This window comes from Cricetulus griseus, assembly GCF_003668045.3.
Source record: "Cricetulus griseus strain 17A/GY chromosome 1 unlocalized genomic scaffold, alternate assembly CriGri-PICRH-1.0 chr1_0, whole genome shotgun sequence".
NCBI lineage: Eukaryota > Metazoa > Chordata > Mammalia > Rodentia > Cricetidae > Cricetulus > Cricetulus griseus.
In genome coordinates this window covers 115,620,047-115,646,067 of record NW_023276806.1, presented here as the reverse complement: position 1 = coordinate 115,646,067, position 26,021 = coordinate 115,620,047, and the positions used below count along the sequence as shown (strand labels likewise).

The following is a 26,021-nucleotide window of genomic DNA, read 5'->3' as shown; positions in this document are numbered from 1 at the left end:
TATTAAAGGCTGCTTCCTATAAAGCCCCCTTTTTTTTAGTTAAAATTTTATTTGGGGTTAGAAAGTTGGTATTTTGAAACATAACTTCTTAATATCAGTTGTTTGCTTGTTTGTTTTAAATACCTTCATTGAATAGTATCACTCAAATTTGGTCAGAACGAGACTGTTGGCTTATAAATACTGAGTATCTTGGGAATAAAATATGAAGGGTGCTAGCTCTTTGCTTTGTTATCCAGTTTGCTTTTAAGCAGAAATAGACATGAAAGTTGAAAACATGGAAAACAACCTGTTATGCCCCACACATAGGCCAAAGGCTACTGCAGAACCAATACCAGGAGCTACTGTGGCCATGAAAGAGATGTGCTGTCGTCCCAACACCAAGTAACTTAGTGTGACCTCATTGAGAAGTCAGGCATTTCAGATACCAAGATGAGGTCACTATGATGGGCCTCAATCCAACAGAACTGACATCTTGACAAAACAGTACACTACTTCTCTCCACTTCTGGCCATGAATAATTTCTGATAAAATCAAGACTAACTTTAGTTACAGAGAAATACATTGCATATTTGAGATGTGAAGTGTGAGTGTGTGTGTTTCATTCAATCATAAATGCACATCAGGTAAATGTTACCTTTATTACATAATAGGCCTGTGTTTTCTCCTCTTCTCCTTCAGGAGGCAGCATAACAACAGTAAGAATTTCATATCTGTTCTTAAGCTTATCAATTTTACTTAGCCGCTCCTGAAACTCAAAACTAATATGAAAAGAAAGAAATTAAAATTAGTGTTTTTACTGAAAAGCTTTGAACTTGTATTATTACTGAACTGTACTCAAGCAGGTTAAAGTGCTTCCATTTTAATAATTCTGTGTGAAGGTCTCCAAGGTTACTTGTCATAGCTCCCTGGATACTAGCAGAAGACATGAGATTTATAACAAAGATGAAGGGTATTTTCATTCATGACACAGGAGAAGGTCTGAACTTCCACGTCTCAGGAAGGCAAAAGGGGACTCAGGCAGATACTGCACAAACAGGTTTGTGTTACAGTTCAGGAACCCCAGATATTTTCACGTAGGAAATAAGCAAACACCTAATTTTTGCTCTGGAGGGAAACTGACCTCTTAATTTGCTATTCAAACAGACAGGGTTAGTACCTCTCTTTACACGGCGTAAAAGTAAAATAATTCATGGCATCAACATTTGGTGTCAGATTTTTAAATGTTACTTTTTCCTTTTATTTCAGTAACCCTTTATGAGCTATTTTCTGGAGTTATAATAATACTAGTAATGGTAACATCTGCATGGCAGGATGGAGACTGACTCATTTCTTGCTATGACCTAACATATTCATTCTTGTGTGATCAAAACCTACTTATCAGCTAAACTAAGCAGAAGTTCATCTTCAACTTTCTAAAGAAGAAAAAAGTCAGGGTGGTGGTAAACACCTTCAGTCCTAGTTCTTGGGCAGCTGATGCAGTACTGAGGCCAAGGCCAGCCTGACCTATGTATCAATACCCAGTCTCAAATAATAAAATAGAATTTTTTTTTTTTTTTAAGAAAGGGACAAGGCTTTTCTCTTCCGGTCTCTTTGGCCTCGGCGGCAGAAGCAAGATGACGAAAGGAACGTCATCCTTTGGAAAGCCTCACAATAAGATGCACACGTTGTTCCGCCGCTGTGGCTACCCTGCTAAGCACAAGAGAAAGTATAACTGGAGTGCCAAGGCTAAGAGGCGAGGGATTGGGCGGATGAGGCACCTAAAAATTGTCTATCGAAGATTCAGACATGGATTCCGTGAAGGGACAACACCTAACCCCAAGAGGGCAGCTGTTGCAGCATCCAGTTCATCTTGAGGATTTCAGTCAGTCATAAAAATAAAATGTTCTGGTTTCAAAAACGAAAAAAAGAAAAAGAAAGGGACGAAGCATGGAAAACAGGAAACAAATGATTTGGTGGGGGGGGGGGTCTTCTCATTAGTTAATCAAAGAATGGATGGCAAGATTGAACAAGAAGAATAAACATACTCCTGGAGCATTGCTATAGCAGCAAGAGCTGCTTTCTCCAAAGAAGGAAATATAATTTATAAAAACTGAACCAAATAGAAATTCAAAATACATTTTTCAAATGATAAGTAAATCGATGTTTGAACATTCTCCATTGAAAAATTCAGGCACCCAATGACTTCACCAGTGAGGTCTTGAAAATTTTATAAAGAGAAAAACTCTGCATTTGCATACTTAGAATAGAGAAAGGTAAGGAACACAAAAATCATTTTGTGAAGGCATACACACTGTAAAAACAGGAGCAAAGAACCAAGGATCATTTGCATGCAGATTTAAAATTCATAAAATACTATCAAAATCCAGAATGTACAAAGGACAAGTTGATTTACTCCAGAGTATAAGGTTGGCTTAACTTCGATACTTATTGTTGTAATTATATTAAAGGAAATATGTGATGTCAATAAAGGAAAGTACAAAAAAATTAACATATTTCCAGTTAGATAAAATCAAGGCAAAATTTGGGCAAAAAGTAAAAATAGATTAGCTTTTTGAACATGGTAAAGGATATCTCAAAACAGGACTGAGGCATGTAGGTTAGCTGGTCTAGACACATGAAGCCCCTGTTTCAATTCCCAGCACCACAAAAAAAATTATAGATTTAATTAGACTACAGAAGCCCTTAAATTATAAAATAAGGAAACCCTCCCTTTGAAATCAGGCAAGAGACTAAAGTATCTGTAATTACCATTATTCTGTATTGAACTAGCAAGTACAGTAAAATAAAGCTTCAAGGCTAGAAAGCAAAACTATTACTCAAAAATGATATGAATGGAATGCCCAGAAAGTTAATGTGTACTCTTAAAATTACAACTTTAGTGAGAATATTGAATACTTAGTACATGGAAATTACATAATTGTATATGCCAATAACTGATCAAAATGTCATGCTTTAAAAGGAAGTAACATTAACAAAAAAAATAACACATGTCCAGCAATATCATAAAGGATAGTAAAATGTTCTACATGAAAATTGCTTCAGTAAGCTTAACTGTTAGAGCTAGATAAGGGGAACGTTTTACTGGACCATTTTTCGAAATCAATACAAAACTCAATTCCAAGGGTCAGGATGTTAAATTGGCAAAGTGCGTGTCTTTTGAGCATAAGGATCCAAGCTTGACTCTAAAACCCATGTAAAAGTGTCGAGTACCATAGCAGGAACCAGTGCTCCCAGCACTGAAGATGGTGACAGCTCACTGGCCAATCCAGAGCAGCCTAATTGGTGAGCTCTGGGCCAGTGAAAGACCCTGTCTCATAGGATATCCCCAGAGATGACACCTGAGAATGTCTTCTGGCTTCCACATGCAGGGACAGACTCATGCACTTGCATATACATATACATGAATACACATGTATTTAAAAAAAAAAGTCCAAGTGGATTATTCATCCCTTGAGACAGGGATATGTCTCAAGGGTACAGCATTAGCTTAAGGGAAGCAACCAAGACCTCTGGCTCAGTGTATTCTTGGTCTTATATTAAAGTCAAAAGTCTTTCAGATGAGTTAGAGAAAGATGGACATGAGGGTGGTGTCAGGGAACAGGTGGCTGTCCTGACACCACCCTGACATTGTTTTACAAAGTCATTAGCAGAGGGAAAGATTTGATAAATACCTCACAGTTTGCCGCTGCTGGTCAACATATTTGATCTGGGAGGCAAGCATGGCTTTGTGCACCTTAATTTCTTCAGCTCGTTCTTTCATTGTTGTGTACAGCTGCTGTTTCCTTTTCTCCAGGGAAAGGACTTCCTCTGCTTTGCTGTAAAGTAATTCTCGGGTGCGTTTAACCTCAAGCTTTAAAAGATTGTCGTCGATCATCAAATCCTACCGACATAACAAAATTTTCAATTATTGAAATAATTATCTGTATACCAAAACCAAGGTATGTTTCTTTTTTATTGTAATAAAAGTCAAACTTGAAAACACGTTTCCCAATTAGACTACTGACTAAGACATCAGTGAGGAAAGAGGCAGAATGGAGAGCTATGGCTGCTCCTTAATTCAAATTTAAGTTCAAGCTTTACTAGGATATACAGTTATTTCTATAATTAAAACAATATCCAGGAAGAATAAGTCCTACAAACGAACATTTTCATACTCCAAAATAGCTATCACAAAATAATGCAGAAATACATCTGTAGTTTAAAGTCATTGTCATGTGCATTGTATTACATAAGTCAACAAATTGATCTAACTTCCAATGAAACAATATAGAACAAACAGCCCAGAGTGTAAAGCAGGCTGTTTCTCAAGCACAGCTTTCAGATTGCAAGAGATGAGCTCCTTACATCTCACATGCCCAGAAAGATACTCCTGATGAATGAGAAAAGCCATTCATTGCAAGAGATGAAATCTGTGCAACCCAGTAGAAAGAGCAAACACTTATCTGACTTAGCACAAGCTTCTAAACATAACATTTGAGTAAAAACCCTTGAAACTTAATGTTAAATGATTCATATCAAAAACTCAAAATTTAAAGACAAATGGAGAAAATATTGGCAATACTAAAGAGTTATTTTTACATAACAAAATAATTTATAAAATATAAATCCCTTAATGAAAGAAAATGAACCAAGAATATAACCATTCAAAAAATTATGGAACATGATGTAATGTTTTAGATATGTTTTAAACTTTAAATAAATGTCATTAAAATGTTACCAAGTAAAACATAGAAAACAAAACACTGAGATTCCGTATTTGTCCATCAAGTTGGAAACATGATCCAGCCACAGTGAAATAAATAGAATATTGCACATAGCTGGTGGAAGATTATTAATGGAACCATCTAGAGGACAATTTGGCTTTAAAATAGTTTAAGTCAAGAATATACTGATTTTTAGCTTAATTACACAGCTAGGAATTACTCTAAGCAGCTAACTGATCAGTGACAACACACTAGACCCCAGCACTTATCAGAACATCAGAAACAAACAGCCTCAGATCACAAGATACTTAGACTGTGCTAAGCTCACAAACTATCCCTGTAGGAAGTGCTGGAGAATTACTTCTTAAAGAGTTGATGTAGGAAACGTGTAATATATCAAATACAGTGATTATCATGGCTGATTTTCTCCTTAATTACTTCCTTGTTTTACTGTTCCAGTGGAAGCACGTGACTTATCAACTATGTGGACAGACTCGGCACACCTGTTTTGCCGTTCTAGCTTTGTTCAGTTCTTTTCTTATCAACTATGTGGACAGACTCAGCACACCTGTTTTGCCGTTATAGCTTTGTTCAGTTCTTTTTCCGATCTGTCAACAAAAAGATGCAGTTCATTTATTTTATTCATGACAGACTGTTTCTCATCATTATTTTTGCTGTTTGACTTCTTAAGGAAGTAGAGGTCATTCTGTAAAAAACAAGGGAAGGTATATATGTTTTAAGCAATGGAATAAATTGCAGACAGTAATAGATATCAATGATTTGCACAAAGTCACCTTATCGAAACACAGCAGCTAGGAATTTAAACCTCTCATGTCTTTTGAGATATCTACATGTATTCACAAGAAACATTGTAATTTTTATCATCCCCACGTGGGACTCCAAAGCTACACAGAGAAACCCGGTCTCAAAAAACAAAACAAACAACAAAAAAAAGGAAGTATCATCAAGTGATCATGTGCACATGTGCAGTTCCAGTTCAGCTTAGTTTTTAAGGAGCTCATCACTCAGGAGGGGAAAGAACCCTGCTGTTAGCTCACAACAGAGCACCAAGTGCCAGGTCTGGAGAGCATAGGACCCTTGGTTAACAGTATGACCCTGGGTTCAGGTGACACACACACACACCACACACACCACACACACACACACACACACACACACACACACACACACACACACACCATCATAAATAAAACAATACCACACACACACACACACACACACACACACACACACACACCATCATAAATAAAACAATAAAATAAAATAGACAAAAATGTTAACATTGTTTCAACTTGAGTTTGGTTTCCCCTTTTCCCCTTCTGGAAGGTGAGACTCCAGTAGAGTGGGACTTCACTCACACACAGAGTCGGTCAGCTTGACCACTGCAGAGAAGAGCATAGTGTCTGTGCTTTACCCAGCTTTAACTTGGGGTTTCCTTACATTTCTGGGAGTTTGTGTGTGAAACAGAATGGGCATGTGCACCAGTCAGCTTCCCAGTGGCAAGAGAAACTGGGATGATTAGGAACATGAAGACCACTGGCGCTCCCCACACAGTGCAGCTAAAAAAGCCCTCTCCTCTTATCTTCACACTCCTGTCCTCCCTCATGTTCTACTGTAAATGGTCAAAACAGCAACGTGTGTGGAGAGTACTCGGCACAAATTGTTTCTGTTTTTCCCCTGTTAGCTAGTGAGAAAACTATGCTCAAGAAGGTTAAAATAGCAGCAGCCATGTAACCTTGACATTCAAACGTGTGCCAAACGTTCCCCAAACGATTCCCAAAGCCGATGCTATTTTCCAGCAAGCCAAGGTACCACTTGAAAACATGAACTCCAATCAAAACCTGCTTATTTCATTCAAGGAACTCGAGGCACTTCTACTTGTGACCACTAGGGGCCACTCATCACCAGCATTTCCGACTTTCCCAGCTGAGGTTCCATCCCCCTTCCCCACCATTTAAACTTGAACAGAAACTTAAAACAGACATAACCAAATCGCTAAAGATGAAATGTTCTTCCTTCTAACTAGTTTTTTCAAACATTATAACTGTGTAAGGTTGCATGAGAATGAATTACGGAGAAAAGAAAAAAAGCTTCCTGGTTTCTTGGTAGTAGTTTCACTGTGGCAAAAAGTGGAGTTTCTCAATATCCTAAAGTGTACTCTGAGAATGCTTTGAAGTCCATTGGATCCGAGTTCAAATCCTTCCTCTCCAGGCACTCACTGTGTAACCCTAAGCAAGTGTCTTTGCCTATAATAAGGGTAAACATCTTCTTTACAGGCATTTCTGAGAGTTAAGTGAAATGATGCGGTAGAGACATGCCACAACAGCTCTACCGAGTAAAAGCTCAAGTGAGGGACATGACATTGAAAGCTTAGAAATATGAGCATTTGTTACGTGTGTGGGCAGCTAGGAAGTCACTCTGACCACAAGGGGAATGTGCTCAACACCCAGCAGGACATGGAAATCACGTAAAAAAGATGAGTTACATGAAGCTTCTTTATCTGTGCCTCCAAAAGGGAAAGTGTGGATTTTTTCTCATCCAGTGTCTTCTTAAGTTCAACGATTTTTGTTTCAAGGGATTGCTTCTCCTCTGAATTAATTTCTCCCTTTAATCGTGACATTCTGCGTTCCACTTGCTGAATGTAAAAATCCTGTTAATGGTTTTTACAAAAGAGGTTAGTGAGTGTATACAGACAAGAGCCTCTCTGTAAATATAGATGCAGCTCATGTGCTCTTAACTTAGGTCTGGGCACCATTAGTTATTAAAGTCAACTTGGTCCTTCAGAAAATTGGAATAAAATCCTTTCTCGGCTAAGGGAAGCAACAACACTGCTCAACAGTCAGGATGCAGGACAGCAATGCAAACATCATCAGGAAAAAAACCACAGTGGTCTGGAAGCTTAGGAAATCCCAGGATCTGTTTGCATGAGGATCCCGAGGGACAGTTTTCAAAGGATACCAAAAAAAAAAAAAAAAAAAAAACTGTCACAATAACCACAGAAAGCTCAATGTATAATGAATTATTTTTAATTTTATTTTAGCTTCTATGATATTGTGAAATTGCAAAACTAATGATTTTTTTGAGATTAAGAAATAAAGATGTATGTGGGAGGTGTTAAGAAATAAACACAAACATGAAGGTGTGTGTAGGCAAAACTGAGGGGAAATAAGGTGGGTGGGAGCCGATCATGCCTAAGGGTTTCTTTTGTTTTAATTTGGCTCCCACTACTCCGGGTTCCTTTAAAGCACTGTCCTTCCCCCTCACTAGAGTGTCTGTGCCCTTGCCTGTTCCTTTAGATTGAAGGGAAAAAAAAAAAAAACAACCAGCTTTTAAGGCTCTCTTGAGGCTCTGCTGTCCTAGTATGGGAAACAGCTGTCATCATTTGCTATCCATCTAGGACACTTCATTTTCTTGGGGCACTGGAATAACTCAACCACCACAGGCATTACAAGTCTTCACAGAAGATACTCATAGAGAAGAGCACCTACCTGACTGTACATTATTTCCTGCTGCTTCAAGGTTTCAAAATCCAGTTTGTGTAGCCGGTGGTTAAGATGTTTCAGGGCACACCGGGTTCCTTCAATCTCTGATACCAAGGCTTTCTCTTTCATTGTCTCGTTCTGTAACTCCTGAACTTTCTTAAATAGCACGTCCTTCACTATGTTCAGTTGAACCTCCACTTCCTGATAAGAAATTGTAAGAATTATAGCAGTTAGTTCAATTATAATAGCTTAAACTTTGTATCTACATGAACATTAAAATTTAGGAGCTCAAAACCAGACTTGAGACCCTCCAGCCAATATTTAGCCCTTGAAAGCATAAAGTCTTCCCAAACTTCCATCATTCCCCCCAAAATTTCTTCTCCAGTGCCAGTAGGTGAAGTTGTAATTTTCCATTCCTGACTTCAGAACTACATACCCGGTGAGATCGGAGTTCACTGAATAGTCTTGAGTATATAAAGGAAGAAATCATATTGTCCAATTGGGAACTTCTTAGGGCCAATGTCAGGGTGAAAACTTACCTATCTGCTCTCCAATGGGTGAGGACTAATGGTAAATACTCCTTCTATGGTGTAAGCACACCCAAAGTGGGCAGTTTCGAGCTATTTGTATAGTTACACTACTGTTGGGGTCCATAGAGGGCTCAGTTTCATCTTGACTTAAGGTCACAGAGTTCAAACTCTTTCAAGGTTAAAGGTCTAAGGTGTGGCTACTGAAGGATGTTTGGCCTACAGTATGGATGTCTTAACTAGATAACATAAAATTTGATCTAAGGTTACTAGATGTCTTAATCCTCAAGGCCAGGTAACAAGAGGTTTGATCTAAGGTGTGGTTAATAAATGTTTTGAGAATTAAGGAAGTATTACATCTGTTTGTTCCTTGTATCATGGTAAGAAAGTCTTTTGCCTCAACCCTTTTTGGTTGGGAAATATAAGAACTTTGAGCAATAAACTTAGGGCAGATCCCAGTATTCACTAGATGCCCTCCAGATTCTCTCTTCTGTCTCTAGTCTGTTTCTTTCCTCAATCCACACTCCCCCTTTCAGGTACAGACCAGACAAGTTGGCCAGACTCCACACACTACCATGGAGATGGCATACAGAAGCAAACCAACATACAGATGACATATGTAAGAGATGTCATCTTAACCTTGACTACACAGCTAATCATAGAGTATAATTCACAAATGATGGATTTGAATTTAATGTGTTTAGTCATAAGTCTATATACAATTTGGGTTTTGATAGTTGCTGTATTTAGCAATGAACTTAATATTCCTAAAAATGTAACTGCTGGGTCTTGAGAACTTGTAGGAACCAGCCCCCCACCAAACCTCTGGCTCAGCCCTTCACGTAGGCTGTACATTCTTTGGTCTCCCTTCGTGCTGACCTCTAGGAAAGAGAAGCAAGTCTCAGGTCCTGTTGATCCTCTAAGAGGACCTACCTTAACCTCAAGGCTTCATGACAAAATCTGTTTACCTTTGACCTACCAACCCAGACCAACTATAAGTTACCACTTTTGAATATTGAAATAACTTGCACTCATAACCACATTCCCCCTCTGTAGCTAATGAACCTCAATGTGAAACAAAACCAGCACATGACCAATGTGAACCAATCTTCACAAATCAAGAAATAGCCAATAACCAATGTTGTATTTCTCCTGCAATTGTCACTTCCCACTGAACTCAGGACTTTCTCAAGGCTTGTTTGGGAGAATTTGAAAATCTGGACTAAGTGGTGGCAAAGTCTATTAAGCTTTTCCAAAATAAACAAAAATGGAGATGAGAACAGCCCTCTAACATATCAGGGCCACATCTGCAACAATAACCTTATTTTCAAGTTCATCTAGTTTTCTTTGTTAAATATGAGTTTAAAATTTTCTTTTGTAGCTGTTCTACATGTGTGTCATGTCCAATCCTCTTTATAATACTTCTAAGAAAGCCTGGGTATCTCCCTAATATCATTTTCCTTCAACTTAAAAGCATTTAGCATTGCTCAGCTAGCAATATCTTCAGATGCCTACCATGTGTCTTCAAATATTATTTATTTATTTATTCAATTTCATACATGTATATAATGAATTGTAGTCATTTCGCCCAGATTTCCCCTGCCTCATCCCTCTCCTCTTACCACCAACACCTTTCTTCTCAATAAGTGACTTCTTATTTGTTTGTTTTGAGACAGGGACTCACTATGAAGTTGTGGCAGTCCTGGAATGTTGGGAGCCAAATCTCGGAGCTTGGCATGAGATCCTAGGCCATGCTTGGCAGGCCACATAGTTAACCTTTACATAGCAGCTCCTTAGAACCTCAGCTCAAGAAAAGAAACAACCTGACCCAGTCCTCCACCCACAGGCTCAGTCACTTAGGCAACCCCTTCCTGGACCTCTTACTCATCAACTCTTTACCCTGCCAATCATCCTCTTTGCTGCTTCCTAATATCCTGCCTGTACTAACACCTGCTGCCCAAACAACCCATTCTGCCCCTCCCCATATCCTGACTATATAAGCTAGCCTGAGAAAAGTAAAGTTTGCCACTTGATCAGAATCCTGTCTTGTGGTTGTTCTTTCTGAGTCTCTTGTCCCCATTCCCTATCCCTGACTCTCTTGCCCCAGGTTGATGTCCTGCAGGTCGGGACAATTGGCACCCAATGTGGGGCTGGATAGAGTTGGGGATCTAGGAGCTTCAGTGCTCATTAGAGGGGCGGGCCCGTCCATGCAGTGAGGCATCCATGACAAGGTCAATTGTGAGCCTCGGTAGGAGAAAGACCCAGCAGCCTGCCTAGCACTTGTGACTTTTGGTTCATGAGCACCACCTACCTGGAAAAGGTGAGTAATGGGACAAGCATTTAGCAAGAAAGATTTATTTCTTTCTGGGATCACAGAATCCCTCAAGATTCGGGAATGTGGGTTAAGAAAAAACAATTGAGAAAATTAGCAAGGAAGATTTATATTCTGGGAACAAAGAATCCCTCAAGGCACAAGGAACTCGGGTTAAAAAGAAAGAAAGAAACAAACAAACAAAAAAGTTCTTCCTCTTTGTCGGGGATCTTTGTCCATGGTTCCCCCCAGGAAGGAACCATTAATGAAAAGAAATGGGCTAGAGTTGGCAACTGCCTCCAAGAGTTGATCATCTGACAACATGGCAGACCAGATGGATTGATAAGACATGAAGTGCAACAGTACAGTGTGGAATGGGGCCAGGTTAGGGAAGGGTCACTAGTGAGAAGCCCATGATAGGTTGGTTTGGAAAGTAAAAGAAAGAAAGCTTCACACGATCTTCTTAATGCTATTACATTTGAAACTGCCAGTGCTTCTTTGTTTCTGCACCTGGCTTGTGGATCCATGGTGAGTTTGTCCACTATTACAGTGGCCAATGGTGGGGGAGAGTTCAATGTTCTCCTGGGGAATACTGGGAAGTTGCAAGTGAGGTCATGGAGTTAGAGAGGTTAAGGTTGACAATGATACTAAGCTGGCTCTGCATTGCAGGACGGTAAGGAGATGTGGATCTCAGGAGAGATTCCTATTATGAGACTTTGGGTCCTGAAAAAAAATCTCTGTCCAAATCACCACTCTTGGGGTTTCCACTTTCGCTTTTTGCATGAGCCAGAAATGTTTTCAGTAGTTTCTTTTCTTCTTTTTTTCCTAAAGGAATGGTGATGTAAATCTAATGCTTAGGAATAATGTATACATCGGGGCTGTAAGACCTGGCAAAGAATTGAGCTGTGTAACTAACACCTCTGGACCTGTAGTTATGCACAGAGGCCTTTCTGAAAGCTGTCTGAAGGTTTTCCTGTCTTCTCATTCTTCTCACTTAACCATTCATTGACCAAGTGCTTCTTTGTTTTGGGGCACTTTGTGGGACATTTATTAAGTTCTGGAATTTCCACTTCAGTAATTACTTCTGCTGCTGCAGTTTCGGTTTCTGGCTCTACAGCAAGTACAGTGTTTTCAATATTGTTTTGTTGTGACGTAACTTAAATGTCAGGAAAAGATGGCTGTATGTCTGAACACATGCTGATGGTCCTGTGTCTCCGACACTGCTGTCCAATGTCCCAATCAACCCATACAACACGTCCCCTGAAAATTACGTCGATGACACCAACTCGATTGGCTTGGCTGGCTTCCCTTATATGGGAAAATAGCCTCCTGTTACTCCTTTTTGCTTCCTTCTGCCCATTCCTACTACTTCCCCATGGTTAACCACCCTCCTCTCTTCCCTCCTTGGACCTTTGATAGGACTCCTCTTGCTAATCTTTGGCCCTTGGGCCTTTAATGGACTTGTGGCCTTTGTCAAGCAACAAGTGGACTCTGGCACTAAGCCTGTCCTGGTCTAATACTAATCCAATTCCCCACGGCCAGCTTCAGAGGTGTAGACCTGGATGGTACTGAAAGGAGACCTCATCTTCTGAGGAATATACCTTCTCAAAATGGGTCAATGTCCTAAAGCTTCCCCACCCCCACAAAAAGCATGGGGACGGTCCTGCCTTTCAGATGGCTCTGAGAAGCCGTCCCCGAGGTCAGAGAAAATTATCCTTTATAAAATCCACATAGATTCTCCAACTGGGGGCCAGGCCTCTATCCCCCTCTGCTGAAAAATTTGGCCACTTCTTTTTATACAAGGAAGGGGGAATATGTTGGGAGCCAAATCTCAGGGCTGGGCATGAGATCCTAGGCCATGCTTGGCAGGCCACATAGTTAACCTTTACATAGCAGCTCCTTAGAACCTCAGCTCAAGAAAAGAAACAACCTGACCCAGTCCTCCACCCACAGGCTCAGTCACCTAGGCAACCCTTCCTGGACCTCTTACTCATGAACTCTTTACCCTGCCAATCATCCTCTTTGCTGCTTCCTAATATCCTGCCTATACTAACACCTGGTGCACAAACAACCCATTCTGCCCCTCCCCATATCCTGACTATATAAGCTAGCCTGAGAAAAGTAAAGTTTGCCACTTGATCAGAATCCTGTCTTGTGGTTGTTCTTTCTGAGTCTCTTGTCCCCATTCCCTATCCCTGACTCTCTTGCCCCAGGTTGATGTCCTGCAGGTTGGGACACTGGAACTCACTTTGTAGACCAGGCTGGCCTTGAACTCACTGAGATCCACCTGCTTCTGACTCCCAAGTGCTGGGATTAAAGGCATGTGCCACTACACCCGGCCTACTGTGATTTCTTCCCATGGTGATCCACTGAGTTTAATTAGAGTCACTTGGCTGAGTATGAGTGGAAAGATATTCAGTGGAGCTCCTGGGATGAGCATTAATTACCAATAGTTGTCATGGGGGGGAGGGCCTCATGGGTCCTCCCTTCATCCATGACGAAATGATGATGGGCCCATTCTTGTGCAAGTCTTGTTCAGATAGCTGCAGCTACAGTGAGCTCAATTCACCTGATTTGTTTTTAAATGTCACAACTTTTAGTATGCTCTGTGATCAAAAGATCTATTTCATATACTTTCAGTTTTTTAAGGATTTGTTCCAAAGTTCTAATAGTGGTCCATTTATACTCAAATACCACTCAGGCCAAATGGCTTTGCTACTTAGGAATTCAGGACACATTGGCAAACCAGGTGTCATCAAATATAAACAAAGTTGTATTTTATATGAGCCTCATCAAGTACTCAGAAATTGCCTGTCTTCATTATCCTTCCTCCTCTATCTGAAAATACAGAAAAATCAGGAAGCAGAGCTGCCATGTCAGAAATTATGGTGCCATTTTCAAGATTCCAGAGAGAAAATGGCAAGGCAACCTGCTCCAGTTTCTTAAAAGTTGGCTTTACTCTCACTAGCACACCAGAGACTGGTAGAGGAAGAGGCCAATATAATTGATGAAATGGTACATTTCACAGGCCACTTGGTAAAGATGCTGCCAGACTGTAAGAAGTTAAAACAATGATGAAATAACTGGCAATGGGTCAAAGCATGGGGAGGGAAGAATTTGATCACAAATACACACCACAAGATGACAATGTGGCAGGATAAGCTGTCAAACAAGGACACTTGATAAGATTTGTACTGCAACACACTCACAGACATAGGTGGGGAACATGGGCACAATAGGCACTGGAAAGGAATGGGCAAGAGCATAGTGTGGGGCCACCCTTAGAAACGGAGCCCTATGCCAGGCAGTGGTGGCACACACCTTTAATCCCAGCACTCAGGAGGCAGAGGCAGGTGGATCTCTGTGAGTTCGAGACCAGCCTGGTCTACAAGAGCTAGTTCCAAGGACAGCCTCCAAAGCCACAGAGAAACCCTGTCTCGAACCCCCCCCCCCAAAAAAAAAAGAAACGGAGCCCTTTGGGACTTCACAGTCCTCTGATCCCAAGAGTCTAATTACTTCACTCTTTTCAAAACTGCTGTGGCTCTGGGAATATTCAAAGCAACACTTACCCTCACACTTTTCTCCTCCTCCTTCAGCATGTCTTCCATGTTGGTTGCTTTCTCTTCAACAGACATGGTCTTTTCAGTTATCATATTTAATTTATGTTTTACAACCTCATTGTGACGTTTCAGTTTTTGTAATCTAAACAGGGTTTAATAAGGAAATATAGAAAACATGTTTAAAAGGGTATTTCACACACACACACACACACACACACACACACACACACACACTAGTTGTTTCTTTCATTTAAGACATTTTCATTACCATCATGAATCTAATAGACTACAAAAGTATTGCTCAGAGTCCCCCTGGTAGAAAAAGAAAAAGAAAAAAGAAAGAAAATCTGGAGCCTAATAATGGAGCAACTATACTAGGGTAGAGCTCAGTAGTCTGGGGTGGAACTCAGTGGGCTGGGGTGGAGCTCAGTGAGAAGGGAAGGAGCTCAGTGAGAAGGGGAGGAGCTCAGTGAGATGGGGAGGAGCTCAGTGGGCTTGGGAGGAGCTCAGTGGGCTCGGGAGGATCTCAGTGGGCTGGAATGGATCTCAGTAAGATGGGGTGGAGTTCAGTGGGCTGGGGAGGAGCTCAGTGGGCTGGGTGGAGCTCAGTAGGCTGGGGAGGAGCTCAGTGGGCTGGGTGGAGCTCAGTAGGCTTGGGTGCACTGAGTAGTAAAGTGTTTACCAACCACAATCAAGGCCCTAGGTTTCATCCCTAGCACCAGAAAAAAAAAATGTAGCAGTTACAATCTTGCATGTATTTACAAAAATAATTATAACCATTAATAATTTTCTAAATATAGACCATAAACATATTTACTATTTACATATATTTATATGGGTTTTTCTTACTTTGATGTTTCATCATGAATGTCCTTCTTCACTTTGGATATGTTTTTCCTCAGAGCTTCTAAATCACTGGAAGTTCTATTGAGAGTAGCTTTTAAAGTATCCAGCTATTTATCAGTAGACAGAAAAATTACATATTCATATTTGATAAATTAATTTCATTCCTGAGAAACTCTATTCTCCCTGCTTCTAATTATAAGCTAATAGCACCCATTAAAATAGCAACTTTTTATAATTAACACATATCTGTGAATCTTCTTGATTCCCACATCAAATTTTAAATTACTTTTTGTTTCATAACATGAAAAAATGGTAAATATCTCCACATATAAGTTGAAAGTACATGTAGAAGCATCTAACCACTAACTTGCTCAGGGGAAACATGTCACATGACTCTGGATGAACTGATATGAATAGATAACTTTGTCAGAACATCCAGACAAGTAAGTGCAGCTGGATATAGAGGAACTTCAAGATTAGACCTGTACTCCTCCTCATTGTAACCATCCCCCATGACACATACCATATACCCATCCTCCATGACACACAGCTCTCACCATCCCCCATGACACACAGCTCACACCATCTTCCATGACACACACCTCACACCATCCCCCATGACACACACCTCACACCATCCCCCATGACACACACCTCACACCATCCCCCATGACACACACCACACACCATCCCCCATGACACACACAGCTCACACCATCCCCCATGACACACAGCTCACACCATCCCCCATGACACACAGCTCACACCATCCCCCATGACACACAGCTCTCACCATCCCCCATGACACACACCTCACACCATCCCCCATGACACACACCTCACACCATCCCCCATGACACACACCTCACACATCCCCCATGACACACACAGCTCACACCATCTTCCATGACACACAGCTCACACCATCCCCCATGACACACAGCTCACACCATCCCCCATGACACACAGCTCTCACCATCCCCTATGTCACAAACCTCACACCATCCTCCATGACACACAGCTCACACCAACCTCCAGTGACACACATTTGAATGTTAATCTAAATTGCTTCAAACAGAAAATCTAAGATGTACTCAGGAGAGGGATCACTTCAATATATATAACAGTAGTTCAATAACTAGTTTTCTGGGGAATGCCATGCTGAAACCCATAGTGGTGATGTAAGTTCCCCTTCTCACCAGCAGTGAATAAATTCTTCCATCACATAGAAAGATAAAGCCATCCTAAAACTCATAAGAGACCACAAAATAAGTAAATAAACAACCTAGATCAATCTTGAGCAAGAAAAATAAAAAGTAGTTACACTTTCTATCTTCCAGCTACAGCAAGCAGGACAATATGATACCAGCCCACAGACAGACACATAAACCAACAGAACAGAGCAGAGGCCAGAATCAAAGCCATCCACTTGAATACATCAGGTGACTTCCTACAAGTCCCCAACAGTGAAAGGTAGCCCTGTCCAGGAACATGCAAGATAATAACATCTATTATTTAATATAAATAATAATTAACACATATAAAGAATAACACATTGTTTCTCTTATTGTATACAGAATCAATTTAGTATGGAGTAAAGCCTCAGGGTGAGATCTGCTACCTTAGAACTACTAGAGAAAAAGACAGAGAATCTCTGTGCCAAAAGCATGGGCCACACAAGCAAAATCACCATCTCACACTCTTCTGCCAGCTCAGAATACCAACACAATACACAGGCAACCTGCAGAACACTTCCAAACCACATAGCTGATGAAGGGCTCATCACCAAAATACACATGCAACCCATGCCACCCAATGGCAGTGAAAGCATAACAATTTTAAGTGGCCAAGTATCTGGAATAGGTATTTTTCTGAAGAAAGCATCAACAGGCAACAGGTATATAAAGATGGTGAACACCACTGAGCCTCAGGGGGCACAGGTGAACATTGATTGGCATATCAAGTCAGAGCTGAGGCTAGGAGTTGCATTTGCCACACAAAGGCAGTGTTACTACCAGTAAACCCACTCCTAAGTACATATATAAACTATGTTAAAGAAATGTCTACTCCACATTCTTTGCAAAATTATTCATAGTAGCCAGGACAGGCAAACAACCTATCTGTTCCTAAACAGATGAATGGATAAAGAAAATGTAATGATAGCATGTGAGGGTGAGTGGGGGGAGAATAGAATATTATTCAAACTTTAAAAAGAAAGAAATCCTGCCATTTGCAACAACAGCAACAAACCCTGAATGTATGCTAAATAAAATCAGACACAAAAAGACAAATATCATGCTAAAAATGGAAATCAATGCAGTAAACAACAACTGGTGGGTGAACTATGATGTATAACCAAACGATGGAATAATATTCTTCAGAGAAAGAATAAGGTTTTGAAAATATTGCTAAAGGAGACAGACATGAACAATATACTGCATAATTCTATTCTATGAGAGACACAGATTAGGCCAATCTAGAGTGACAGGAAGTAGATCAGCAATATCAGTGTCGGACTGAGAGAAGGGAGAATGAAGAGTGACCACTGACCTAGAGCTTTAGAGGGTAACAAAAACACTCTACAATTAGCTAGCAAGGACTATTCCCACAATCACACAAATGTCCTGAAAGCCACTCATTTGTAATATGTGAAGAATGGGTGCATCTTTGGGAAATGAAACCCCAGTGAATTAGGAAGAGAGGATGATTGAGTCTGTCCACTTGCTTGCAATGGTTAAAGCTCTTAGCAGTGACATCTAATATAGCAGAAATAACTTTCTTTACAAACTTAGGTGATTATCTCTTTGGCAGGGGAAAAAAAACTATCAAAGAGGAAAGTGAACCATACTGTATAATAAAATGGTTTATAGCAGTCTGCTTTTGGTCTAAGTAAAGGTAGCTTTAGATCGCAAGGACTCAAAAGAGAAACGTTCTGAGGATCCTTTTATTGCTGAGGACGGAATCATTCACTTGCACTATGTGATAGTCTAGCTGTTATAGAACCTGCCAAAGAAGTCTGAGACAGGAGTCTTGCTCTCTGTATCAAGACCACTCATCACCTACTCCTATGGCTAGACTGAAATGTTGTCCCTTAACAAAGTGGGAAACAACTTCAGCAGATCACTGGCAGAAGCTGACAGTCAATGGCATGCATGCCCAACACTGGAAAGACATCCCCAGCTATCTCCTGGAACACTACAGCAGCACTCTTCATATGTGCCCAGTCATGGTGATCCTGGTGTGGATCATTAGGAGTATCTGGCCTCACACCCTTACATGCTAGATCTGGAAGGAGTACTGACAGTACCCAGCAGGCTACTCTCTAATCAAACAGGCCTTTGCCATTGGCTGAGCAATCTGCTATGAACAGTGTTTGTGTGTTTGGTGTTTGGGTAACATACCTCGTCCTTCAGCTGAGTTCTACTAGTTTCATGTCTCTGGTATTCCATCCTGAACTTTAAAACTTTACGCTCGGCAGCAGAAATTCTTCTCTCATATTCTACATTGTTCCCAACCTCGTTTTCCAGAAACTTGATCTTTTCTTTCACCAAGCCTTCTTTTTCTCTTGTTTCCTGCTTGATCCTTGATAATGTCTAGGATTGAAACAAATACGTGCATTTAAATATTTAATACATACCAACTAAAATACAAAGGAATTTAGTTTTATTTTTTATATTCAGTACTTATTGTTTTACAAAAAAAAAAAAGTCTTTAAAAATACTTTTTGCTGTTGTGAGGAGTGTTTTGTTGTTTGGAGACAGGGTCTCACTGTGACCCTGGGTGGCTGAGAACTCTCTATAAAGAGCAGGCTCACATTAACTTCACAAAGATTTGTTTACCTCTGCCTCTCAGAGAGCTCAGGTTAAAGATGTGTGCCACCACACCAGGCTAAAAATAAGGTGGATTATCAATGTTAGACATGAATATCTATAAATTCACATCATTGAATGCCATTGTATTTTCTTTTATCTCTCTGCAACCTTACTGAAGGGCAAGGAAATGGTTAGGCCTTTATACAGAAAAGGAATACCCCCAAAAAAATAAACAAAAAAGAAATAGTACTGAATATTTTTCACATAGAATCTTAGGCCTCAGGGAAATTTTCTAAATACTGTTTAGACCCATTTTTCATCTTTTAAAAATAACATTTAGCCGGATATGGTAGCACTTGCTTATAGTCTGAGCACTTAGGAGGTTGAGTGAGAAGCTGCCCAAGTTTGAGGCAGCCCTGAGCTCATGGTTCAAGGCCAGCCTGGGCTACACAAAGATCCTATATCAACAAAACAACATGAAACAGAAATACATATTTGCTATTGGTTTTGTCTGTTTAAGGCTTCTATGTCTATGAAGAGACACCATGGCCATGGCAACTCTAATAAAGGAAAACATTTAACTGAAGCGGTAGCTTATAGTTTCAGAGGTTTAGTCCATTGTTGTCATGGAGGGGAACATGGCAGCATGCAGGCAGGATGGTGCTGGCTACATCTTGAATTGAGGTATTGGGTGGTATCTTGAACAATATATGAGACTACAAAGCCCACCTCCACAGTAACACACTTCCTTCATTGAGACCACACCTACTTCAACTAGGCCACACCTCCTAATCATTCCACTCCCCATGAGATTATGGGGGCCAATTACATTCTAATTACTACATGTTTCAGTGAGAATGTCCTCACAGGCTTTTGGACAATCCTAAAGTTATAATAATAAAAATAATCCTTGAAATTCTGTATCTTATGTTCAGATAAAGTGCTCCAAGAAAAAGGAGCTCAAAACTCCTGCCCAACAGAAGCTGCTGGTTATATTAGCCACAGGTAGCATGGCCTCCACCATGAGAAATAGTTTTCATGGTACCAAATGGCACCACGCAAGCTTCCAAATGAGGGAAGCAGCAAACAGTCCATCTATGATGCCTATGAGCCACACCAATGAGCAGTGTGGCACAATAACAATAATGGTGCAGAAGTGGCACTCATAACCTTGCCAGTAACCTAACTGGACTTAAGGCCCACTTACGAGGGAAATCATTCCTGGTATTGGAAACATAGCCAGCTACCCAGGGCTAGTGAAGTCAAAGATGTTGGAGGAGAAACTCCAACCACTTTACTAAAAAAAACATAATCTCTAACTACATTCTACATATTTTCCCTTATACTCATAGATAAGTGTACCCATCACCCTTCATCAAGGAAACTTCCCTTTGTGACAGACAGAGACCATAATAGAAAATCATAACCAATCAAAATGCACTCCCACAACCAAGGCTAAGGGAATATTGAGAAAGAGAGGGTGGACAGACTGTAAAGCCAGAGCATCTCAGTGTTTGCTATGAAACTGCCTAAACATGAGCTGACCAAGGGTAACAATAATAGACTGCTAAAGTCTATCGAGGCAAAGACCATGAGGCCTCCAAACTACATAGAGAGCTACAGGCAATTAAGGAATACCAAGAGTGGGAGAAACAGTCTTCCCCAAGGCAGATCATAACAACTGGTTGTCCTATACCAAATTGTCAGTCCTGAAAACATAGATACAAGTAACATTATGCAAACTGCATATAACAATTAATGGAAAAAGAGGCAATGAATTTGAAAGAAATCAAGGAAGGATATGTGGGAGGGTTTGGAAGGAGGAAAGGGAAGGTAGAAATGATATAATTATATTAAAATCTCAAAAATAAAACAAATAATTTTAAAAGATGGCTTGGGGTATTTACTGTGTTTAAGTGTTTATTGTGGCTGGAACATGGAAGGGGCCGGCTGATAGAAGAAGAGAACAAAGCAGGAAGGGGTGAAATGTGAACAAAAGAAAAGGAAAAAAAAAAACTAGACTAGTAAAGTCAGGTTGGTAGGGCCAGATTGAGAAGAAATTCTAATACCAGTCTTAAGAGGTGCACTTTTAGACAGGGTAGAGTGGAGATGATTGAAGGGCTGGAGAGCAGATCATGTGGGACTTTTATCAGTGACTCAGGACAACAGAACTGATAAACTAAAGGGAATTTGTCCTACATCATATTTCTTTTAAGTTTCTCCAAATGAGATTCTGTCAAATAACTAATTTTAAGGTAATGTTCTTACATGTTCTCTTTAACAATTAACACTCTTAAAATGTAGCATCCTATATTGCTATTGAGCTGGGACAACCAAAAGACTGCCAGAATCTGAGTTTAGATGTTTCAAATGTTCTCTTATATTTTTGGTTGTGAGCCTAGCCTTTAACAGCCTGTCAAATGTTCTCTTGAAAACCTTCGTCACATTAGCTTTTCTGCCCCTTAGGTAGATAATTTAATACCAACAGCAGCATCCATGTTTGTTCAGAGTTATGACTAAGTAGTACCCTGAATTGAACATGTGTGTTGTTTGGTGGCAAGATACAAACTGGAGGAAGGGAGGAAGAGAAGAGAACCCTAAACTGAACACTCTGTGTGCTATGCAAATGTTGAACAGATCTGTGATCTTGGACCTATTTGGTTCATATAAGTAAACAGGACTTGAAGTTTGAAAGTGATAGGAACTCAAGAGATAGACACTGGTAGCAGCCTCAAGAATGAAGAATAGAAATGCTGTGGTATATAACCGCAGTCACTTTTCTATAGAAATGACATTTGATTTCAATAGATCTTCAGAGGAAACTCTGGCTTCCAACTTTCGGGGACTGTTGCTATAAAACTGGAATGGTTCTCTTCCATTCTTGATAGAGAGGCACAGTCCTTCTGTCAATAAAACAGACATCCCAAGCAAACCACATCCAGCTCTCAGAAGTCCAAACTCCCAGTCACCTCTGCTCTATGCCTCTTCATGGAGTAGCTCAAGAAAGGGCCTAACACCTCTCCCTGCCCACTTTCTTTCCTCCTTAATTTCTTCTGTTCAACTCCCAATCTTCCTGTTTCCACTACAGTTCCTTAATGATTTGCCCAAAACTGTCACCTAAATCCCCCTCGAGGTGATGGTCCTGGGTCTGAATTACTACCACACCATCCCTGTCCCCTTTGAGCTTTGAATTATCATTGGTGCCATGGCTTCAAAAATGGACCACCCTGGGCATCCAAGCTTCTCCTCTGTCTCCACTTCCTTGCCTGCATTATCTACCACGGCCATTTCTTCGCACCTAGAACATAGTAGCAAACAGCAACACATGAAACCCAAGTTCCTAGAGACAACCATGTATGGGATGCTGGAAGGAAGTCACAATCCTCAAGGATAATAGTACTATAAGCAAAAATTCTCCATAGAGTTCTATTTGCCAGAACACTGAATCTTACTGAAAAGTGACTTTCACATAGCAGTATAATATACATTTTATTTTATTGTTGGTGGTGGTTGTGGTTGTTTGTGTTTGTTTTGTTTTGAAACAGGGTCTCTCTATGAAGCCCTGACCATCCTGGAACTCACTCTGTATACCAAACTGGCCTTAACTCAGAGATTCACCTGCCTTTGCCTCCCAAGTGCTTGGACTAAAAGAATGTACCACCACCCTTGGCTATGATGTACATTTTAAATTGATGTGCTAAACAGGAAATAGTAGAGCTCAGCATTGTAGGGGCTGAGCTAGCTCACCAGGGCAAAGTTGTCTATCTCCTGATCCCGCCTCTTCATCTGCTCAATGGTGCTCTCCCACTGCTGGATGAGTTCTTGTCGTTCGAGGTGAATCTTCCGGAAATCTTGTGCAGCTTTATCTAATTCTAACTGTTAGACAAATAGAAGATTACACTTCCATTAATATAATGTTTTTGCAAATATCACCTTCAAAATTAGGAAGACTTGGTAAACCAACCTGTACACTTAGTGTCTCCGTTAGTTCATTGTCTAGAAGCTTCCTTTTCTCATTACACTCCACAGTCAGTCTTTCTAACTGCAAGGTCAGTGCCTGTGGTGTGGGTACATGGAAAATATTTATAACTACCAGTTATTTCAGTCTTAAAGCTGATATATGGCATATCTAGCATTCTTTATCATTACACCTTATGTAAACACTATATTAACAATATAAAGTAATATGCATTTTCCTTATTGTGTAGCCCCAAGGGCTAATCTACTGTTTAAATATACCCTCCATGAAAATGCACTTGTTTCTGAAATGGGTCTTCTCACAAATTAGAAAAAAATAAATGACAAATATGACCTGCAATTTGAAAATATCTAAAATAATACATTTGATATTTAATCTGCTACAGAATAATAACATGATTGTGACACTAACTTCATTATCACCAGAAGAGAGTCTAAGTAGATTTTACATAATATTGCAATAACTTATCAATTGCAATATTATCTTAAATGTATGTAATAAAGTAGGATAATCAGCAATCAACTGAATATCACATCGCATAGCTTGCTATTGTATGGCTATGTGTATACTATTTGGTGTTCCGCTCTGCTTAATATCCCCATTAGTTATCTATTTGGCACTTCAACTTGAAGCACTACCTTCAAAGAATTATCCAGAGATGCCAAAAAATGAAACAGCAATAAGATTTATTCTTTAAAAAACATTCCTGGTGCTAGTAAACAAGAAGGACCCTAAGAGAGTCATACATGGTCCCCTGGAGAAGGGGAAAGAGTCAAGATCCCCTAAGCAAATTGAGAGCATGGGAAGAGGGGGGAGGGAGCTACAAGAATGAGAAGGGGAGAAGAGGAGGGATGCAGAGGTCATGAGGGAGCAGAAAGGTTGAGTCAGGTGTAGATTTGAAGAAAGGATATGTGATAGGCAGGGTTTTAGTTGGGGGGGTGGTAGGGGAGGAAGGGAGGGAGAAGGGAACTGGGATTGTCATGTAAAACAATCTTGTTTCTAATTAAAATAAAAAAATCTGAAAAGAAAAAAAAACGTTCCTGGTGTGTGTGTGTGTGTGTGTGTGTGTGTGTGTGTGTGTGTGTGTGTATGTGTCTGTGTGTGTGTGTGTCTGTGTGTGTGTGAGTGTGAACTTAGTGCGGTCTACTTTTTTCCATCTTCAAGTGGTGATTAAGATGAGTACAAGCCTTGCACAGTACAGACATTTCCCACTGAGCCATCTCATTGATTGATACTCAAATAAGATTAATTGAAACATTACATCAGTAAAATATTGTTTCCTTTTCAGAATATAAACATATTTTCATTCAAATATAGAGAAAAACAGGACAATTTGAATAATAAATCCTATTTTCAAATGAAAAAATATTAATACAGTAGAACTTACTATAATATTCAAATTAAATATCAAACAAAGTATCCAAAATTAATTAATAATTCTAGTATGACTAGAATTTTCTTTGCTAAAATGTTTTATCTAGTCCTTTGAAGTCCTAACCCAGTTCCCCAGTGGGTCATGGGGCTTCAAAGGATTAAAAACTCAGAGTAGTAACATGCTGTAGGATGTGACTGCAGTCGTTTTTCTAGAGACATGACCCTTGATCTCCATAGGTTCTCAGAGGTGACTCTGATGCAAACCTTCAAGGGAAGTTGCCTTTAAAATCAGTAACCACAGATTCATGTTTTAAAAGTTGACTAAGAGAAAAATAGTTCTATAATTTCTAACATCTCACCCTGATTTTGTTATCGTCTTGCTGTGCATACTTCTGAAGGGTGAAAGTGTCGCTGTCTTTGTGAGCAGACTCCTCTAGCCAAGCCTCCAGAGCTTGCTGGTCCCAGTTCATCTGACATTTCAAGCCATCCAGCTTTTGAGTAGCTTTAAATATGGCATTCTAAGTTCCAAGGAATGGACAGAAAAGGTGATGATAAAACATTATTTATTATGCAAACGAAAATGGACCGTAACATTATACTACCAAACAAATGATGAAACCCCATCTCTGCCTTCCATATGGCATACATAATGTGCTCAATTCTATCACTGCCATGTGTGTATTTTAATTCTCCAGTTGTAAAACAGAACGTGCATGGGTCAAGAACAAGTGGTTAAGCTAAAGTTCTTGTGAAAACGCTTGAGAGCTGTTCTCTTATAAAGAATTCATTACATTCCCCCACCAAAGTCACCCCAAATACGTGGGAATGTGTGGGTCAGTCAATAGCTTGCTTGTCCTGCTTGCTAACACCCATAATATGTGCCCTCAGTCCATTTCCAGTCATATCTGACACCCTAAAGTGGCCTCTTATATAGAAGTTTGGAAGCATTTCTAATTGAAGTAAATATAGTGTAGGGGTAAATTACTTCTGCAAATGTTGTTGCGTAAGGAATATATAATCACAAAAGAAAGCATAGACTGTATAAGTAAACTCGGTAAATGTTATTATACTGCATATACAAACATCATATTACAAAATCAAAATATGCATGTGAATGGATGTGCATGTTAATGATTAATGACCGATGTGGAAGGTCCCAGCACACTGTGGATAGTGTTCCTGGGAGGTACAAGAATGGTAGCTGAGGGGCTGGAGAGATGGCTCAGAGGATAAGAGCACTGACTGCTCTTCCAGAGGTCCTGAGTTCAGTTCTCAGCAACCACATGGTGGCTCACAACCATCCATTATGAGATCTGGAGCCCTCTTCTGGTGTGCAGATATACATGGAAGCAAAATGTTGTATACATAATAAATAAACAAAATCTTTAAAAAAGGATGGTAGCTGA

General features: G+C 40.1%; 2 protein-coding genes across 2 annotated transcripts in view; one reads left to right on the top strand and one right to left on the bottom strand.

Moving 5' to 3' along the window:
- Ccdc39 (coiled-coil domain containing 39) overlaps window positions 1–26,021 on the bottom strand; it is a 33,497-nt gene that overhangs the window by 4,944 nt on the left and 2,532 nt on the right. The window contains exons 4-14 of the mRNA XM_027391996.2: window positions 24,975–25,133; window positions 23,227–23,319; window positions 23,010–23,138; window positions 18,852–19,043; window positions 15,454–15,557; window positions 14,614–14,746; window positions 8,213–8,407; window positions 7,210–7,374; window positions 5,272–5,409; window positions 3,672–3,880; window positions 635–758 (exon numbers count right to left, since the gene is read on the bottom strand). Of these exons, the coding sequence (XP_027247797.1) occupies window positions 635–758; window positions 3,672–3,880; window positions 5,272–5,409; window positions 7,210–7,374; window positions 8,213–8,407; window positions 14,614–14,746; window positions 15,454–15,557; window positions 18,852–19,043; window positions 23,010–23,138; window positions 23,227–23,319; window positions 24,975–25,133 (1,641 nt within the window). The remainder of the gene's footprint in view (window positions 1–634; window positions 759–3,671; window positions 3,881–5,271; window positions 5,410–7,209; window positions 7,375–8,212; window positions 8,408–14,613; window positions 14,747–15,453; window positions 15,558–18,851; window positions 19,044–23,009; window positions 23,139–23,226; window positions 23,320–24,974; window positions 25,134–26,021) is intronic.
- LOC113832953 (60S ribosomal protein L37-like) lies at window positions 1,565–2,136 on the top strand. The gene has a single exon (XM_035450485.1). It carries the CDS (start codon window positions 1,614–1,616, stop codon window positions 1,851–1,853), a length of 240 nt encoding a protein of 79 aa, XP_035306376.1. The 5' UTR covers window positions 1,565–1,613; the 3' UTR covers window positions 1,854–2,136.

Coding starts and splice junctions, on each gene's coding strand:
- LOC113832953 (XM_035450485.1), top strand. CDS start 1,614: ATGACGAAAGGAACGTCATCCTTTGGAAAGCCTCACAATAAGATGCAC.